This window comes from Corapipo altera, unplaced genomic scaffold, assembly GCF_003945725.1.
Source record: "Corapipo altera isolate COAL_440 unplaced genomic scaffold, ASM394572v1 61169, whole genome shotgun sequence".
Lineage (NCBI taxonomy): Eukaryota > Metazoa > Chordata > Aves > Passeriformes > Pipridae > Corapipo > Corapipo altera.
The window spans coordinates 1,362-6,454 of record NW_020886404.1 but is presented as its reverse complement, the minus strand read 5'-3'; the positions used below and the strand labels follow the sequence as shown (position 1 = coordinate 6,454).

General features: G+C 61.9%; 2 protein-coding genes across 2 annotated transcripts; one reads left to right on the top strand and one right to left on the bottom strand.

Annotated features, from left to right (window-relative positions):
* Nucleotides 1-4: 4 nt before the first annotated feature.
* On the bottom strand, nt 5-1,145 carry LOC113941180 (mas-related G-protein coupled receptor member A1-like; the record flags this gene model as incomplete). Its single annotated transcript, XM_027632334.1, has 2 exons — nt 789-1,145; nt 5-520 (listed from the first exon to the last, which is right to left on the bottom strand). A coding segment is annotated over exon 2 (490 nt), but the record flags the coding sequence as incomplete, so codon positions are not given.
* A 1,642-nt stretch (nt 1,146-2,787) lies between these two features.
* On the top strand, nt 2,788-4,862 carry LOC113941181 (rho-related GTP-binding protein RhoD-like). Its single transcript, XM_027632336.1, has 5 exons — nt 2,788-2,916; nt 3,513-3,600; nt 3,862-3,971; nt 4,477-4,611; nt 4,695-4,862. The coding sequence occupies exons 1-5, from the start codon at nt 2,788-2,790 to the stop codon at nt 4,860-4,862; spliced, it is 630 nt and encodes a 209-aa protein (XP_027488137.1).
* The last annotated feature ends 231 nt before the right edge of the window (nt 4,863-5,093 follow it).

The window sequence follows — 5,093 nt, the reverse complement described above, 5'->3', positions numbered from 1 at the left end:
GTGGCAATGACAGCGACAGAGAGGACCCAGAGCAGGGCACACATCACCCCTGACAGGTGCTGGGGGCGGTGGCAGCGGTACCAGAGCGGGCAGAGGATGGACCCACACCTCTCAATGCTGATGGCCGTCAGCAGGTACAGCCCCATGTTGTAGGAGAACAGTGACAGCAGGAGGAACGACCTCAGGTACCTCAGGGACACGACAGCAGAGCAAGAAGCATTGTTCACCACGTAGAGGAGGGATGAGGTGATGGCAAAGAGGAGGAAGGTGAAATCAGCTACGGCCAGGTTGAGGATGTAGACGGTGATGGGGTTCCTGCGGATGTGGAAGCCGAGGAGCCAGAGGACAGCCCCATTCCCCACCAGCCCACAGAGGCCAATGAGCAGGGTGACACCATCTATGGCCACGTCGGTGATGTCTATCCAGCACTGTTTGTCTTCTTCGGTGTCCGTCACGGCAGATGTGGGAGGTGGGGATGTCTGATTCAGCTCCATGGTGGAAGGTGGGATGTGGTCCCCGGCTGTGGTCAGAGCGGGCAGGGAGTTAGTGGGACCCAGGGGATGTGACAGGGACAGGGGTCCTGGTGATGTGGCAAAGCAGGACTGGGGATGGGGCGATAGAAGGGCTGGGGGTGAGGGTGGAGGGAGGGTTGGAGGGGCTTCCATCTCCCCCAGTTAAGGACACCCATGGGAGCAGTGAGGGGGCTGTGGGGAGATCTAAGGAGACACCCCCAGGGCTGGACTCTGATCCCGACCCCTTCCCTTTCCCTGCAGCAGCCCAGAGCTGACCTGCCTGTGCGTCTGAGCTCTCCTTGCCACAGTCTTCTCCGATGAGGAGGTGTGGGGTCTCCACGTCCTCAGAAGCTCTGAGCAGCCTGTCTCTCCCCAAATAAAGCTGCTTTTTGGGGCGTTTCTGCACAATCACAGGTCAGGCTGTGAGAGCACTGGGCAGTTGCACACAGGCTATATCTTCTCCCATCAAATTTCTGTTGGTCTTGCGGGAAAGGAAATGTTTTGTCCGAGTGAATACCCCAGAGGATGAACACTGCAGCAGTTAGATGTGAAAGAATCTTGATGCTTTTAGGATTCAACCTGATAGCTCATTAGACTGGTAATTACCACCTACCTAATTGTTTTATGGTGCTCCAGTCTCCTCTCCCCATCCTGCCCCAATGCTGGCATCCTTCTGAGATTGTTCATTACTGCGTGCATTTGCCTTCCAGCCTCCCGGCATGAGAATCCCTGATGTGTCTCCTCCAACTTCATCCTGCATCAGGCCTGGGTGAGAGAATTTCGAATTTGGTGCTCCAGCCATCAGTTTGGACTCACCCCAACTGGTCTGGGGGCTCCAGAGCTCTCCTGACCTGACTGGTACCCACTGAGCCCAGAGGGCCTGGTGGCAGAGGAGCTACAGGGCTGCAGGAATGTCAGGGAACCGCACACATGATTCCCCCATCCCTCTCTGCACCCCTAGACCAGAAGCACCCATTTACTCCCGCAGGGTTTTGGGGTGGCAGAAGAGGGCACTGACTGGAGGGGAGATGGTCTTGGGGAGTTCCAAGCAGGGGTGTGGGGGGACATGATCTCTCCTTCCTCCTCAAAGCAGCACTGGCTGCCCCATGTCCCCTTCAGCCACTGAACCCCTTATGCTGGTGGGGGGACATGCCAGAGGCTGGACAAAGCACCTCGAGTGCCAGGTGCCCTCTGCTCTGCCAGCAAGGGCAGAAAGCTGCTTTTTTTGACTCATTAAACCAGCTAATTGCTGCCAGGACTGCTGATACCCCTGAGGGGCTCACCTGGGGCACCCACCACAGGGCTGGGGAGCTTGCAGGAACAGACACCACATGGGGCTCCCCAGAGACCACCCTATGTCCCCTAACCCTCATGTCCAGGCACACTCTGAGCCCTGCAAGCAGTACCAAGGAGTCCCCAACCCAGGGGAGTGGGCAAGGTCTGCTGTGGGTAATACAGAGTGATCATTGGGGCCACCCCCAGCACCATCTGTGCTGGTTTGGGATATCCCCAAGCAAAGTGGGATGTCATGGCCTGTCCCCACCGGTGTGTTGGGGTCACCAGGAAAAGACTGGGAGCTGGAAGCTGCCCCTCTCTGGTGCTGAGCCAGGCACCAGAGACTGCTGGCAGGGTATGGCTAGGCATGGCAAGGCACTGGTGTGACGTCAGGGGTGGCACTGATGGCAGGGACGTAGCAGTGAGTCACCCCCCCTCGTGCCTCCCTCCACCCCTGGACTTTGTCTCCTGTGGATGCTCGGGGCAATAAAACCCAGGCTCGGGGTGGGAATGGGGTGTTGGGGAGGGCACACAGGTGTGTTTGCACACACAGGCACAGGAATGCAGGGTGTGCAAGCACAAGTGTGCAAGAGAACCTGCACAGAACGAGCGAGGAGGAGCTGGGCCAGCACAGGGGCTGTGCAAGTGGGATGGGGTCACCCATGGGATGGGGTCACACGTGTCCCTGCGTGTGCAAGAGGCAGCCACGTGTGTGCACAGGCAGGTGCGTGAGAGGGAGTTGCACACGCAGGAGGGACATGGAGGTGGGAAGTGTGTGCCCCTCCTGCCGGGTGAAGGTCATGCGAGGTGCGCGGGGACACCCACACTCGTGTCCCTGCCGCTGTCACCTCCACGGCCCCAGCCCTGAGCGGCGCCGCGGGCGGGCCCGACGGGCGGGTGACGGCCGCACCCTGGACCGGGCGGGTGCTTCCCACCGCCCCGTCCCCATCCCTGTCTCCGCTGAGGCCAGGCAGGCTCCACGGCCCCACTGGACACCCCCATGCAGCGGGAGCGCGGGGGGCAGAGCCCAGGACCCCCCGAAACCGAGGTCAAGGCTGTCGTCGTGGGGGACGGGGGCTGCGGGAAGACGTCGCTGCTGGTGGCCTTCGCCAGGGGGGACTTCCCCAAGGTACTGGACTCCTTGTGCCCTGTCCCAGCCCCAGCGGGACACACTGGTGTGGGGAGGGGGACTGTCCCCGTGTGAGAGGAGCGGCGACAGGGGCAGAGGGCGGTGGACGCGGGATGAGAGAGACGCGGTGGCAGCAGCGGGGACGTTTGCAGTGGGACATGGGGACGGCGGGGGACTGGGGAAGGGGTGGCACAGCCTGGGGCTGATGGGGGTCTGCGGCAGCCCCCCCTTGGTGGGTGAGTGGGCACCTCTGCCTCACCTGGGGGGTCACGGGATAGGGAGCAGAGTTTGTCCCTCAGTGAGGGCACCGACGGGACCTGGGGAATGTGTGGAGGGGGGAGCAACTACCAAGACCCCAGAACGTCTGTCTGGATCCCCGAGTCCCACCGGGACATGCATGAGGTTTAGTAGTGCCTTGGGGTGGGGGACAAGGACAGAACACCCCCCCGCCGGCGCCCTGCGCCGGCGAGGCATCACCATCTCCTACCCCCTGTTTCCCTCTCCTGGGTACCTCCTCGTGCCCTGCCCTGTCCCCATGGGATGCCCCCCACCGCTGCCTGTAGGACCTGTCTCACACCCTCCCTGTCTTCTGCCAGGTCTACGTCCCCACCGTGTTCGAGAAGTACACGGCGTCGCTTCAGGTTGCTGGAAAGCCCGTGACGATCCACCTCTGGGACACAGCAGGTGGGACAGGACGGGACAGGGTGGGCAGTTGTGCCCCTCACTCTCCCATCCAGGAGTTTTGTTGTGTCCCACACCCCTGGGTCGTGCCTTGGATGGGGTGTCCCCATGCAGTGACCATGGGAGAGGAGGGGTTAACAGAAGATGTCACTCCCATGATCCCAGCCTCGAGGGAGGGGGGAGGGACCACGGCAGAGGAGGGGGGACCCAGTCCAGTAAGGAACTGGTGTTTAATGGTCCGCTCCTCGCTCCTCGGTCCGGCAGGACAGGAAGACTATGACAGGCTTCGCCCGCTGTCCTACTCAGATGCCAGCGTTGTCCTCATGTGCTTTGATGTCACCGACCCCAACAGCTTCGACAACATCCTAACAAAGGTGACACATCATGGGGGCCGCTGGGGCTGCTGCCTGTCCCTATCTGTGTGACATGTCCCCTCTGTGGCTGTCCCCTGTGCCTGTCCCTGGGTGAGATGCCCCCCTCTGTGGTCATCCTGTGTCCCCATCCCTGCATGAGATGTCCCGCTTTGTGCCTATCCCCTGTCCCCATCCCTGGATCACCTGCTCCCCTCCACACTAGTCCTGTGTCCTCATCCCTGAGCGACATATCCCCCTCTGGCCCTGTCCCCTGTCCCTATCCCTGGCTGACATACTCCCCTCTGTGCCCACCCCTGTGCCTATCCCTGGGTGACATGTCCCACTCTATGCCCATCCTGTTTCCCCATCCCTGGGTGACATGTTCCTCTCTGTGCCCATCCCCTGTCCCCATGTCTGGGTGATGTGTCCCACTCTGCCCCTGTCCCCTGTCCATATATCTGAGTGACATGTCCTGCTCTGCCTCCATCCCCTGTCTCCATCCCTGGGTGACATGTCCCCTCTGCAGTGGTACCCAGAGGTGAATCACTTCTGCAAGGGGGTCCCGGTGCTGCTCGTGGGCTGCAAGACGGACCTGCGGCAGGACGAGGGGACGCTGCGGAAGCTGCGGGATGGGCGGATGGAGCCTGTTTCCCGCCAGCAGGTGACTACCACCCTCCGACGGGGTGGGGGGGCAGTGGGGCACCCGGGGTCCTCTGGGGGATCTGACTCTGTGTCTCCCCACAGGGAGAGGCCATGGCCCGGCAGGTCCGTGCCGTGTCCTACATGGAGTGCTCGGCCAGGTACCAGGAGAACGTCGGGAACATCTTTGTGGCAGCCAGCAGTGCTGCCATGAGTGCCACCCGCCAGAGACAGCGCGGGAGGAGAGCCTGGAGGGGCTGCGTGCTCCTCTGAGCCCTCTGGCACCCCACGACCCCTGGGATCTGCTGCTGTCCCCAGCTCCAACCACACCGCGGCTCCTGGCTGCTGCCACACCTCTGCTGACTCCTCCGGAATTCCGCTGCCACTGTGGCCACCCTCCTGTCCCGGGGCTGGCACTGCCTGTCACCATGGGGTGCCAGCAGGAAAGCGTACCCCTGGCATGAAGAAACTGCCCCAGCTGGATCTCAGTGTCTTGTCCCAGCA

What these genes read in the sequence shown, in the direction of transcription:
- LOC113941181 (XM_027632336.1), top strand. Translation starts at nt 2,788, where the DNA reads ATGCAGCGGGAGCGCGGGGGGCAGAGCCCAGGACCCCCCGAAACCGAG. An exon ending in CCAGGGGGGACTTCCCCAAG is followed by an intron (nt 2,917 to 3,512) that starts GTACTGGACTCC and finishes GTCTTCTGCCAG; the next exon opens with GTCTACGTCCCCACCGTGTT. An exon ending in TCGACAACATCCTAACAAAG is followed by an intron (nt 3,972 to 4,476) that starts GTGACACATCAT and finishes TCCCCTCTGCAG; the next exon opens with TGGTACCCAGAGGTGAATCA.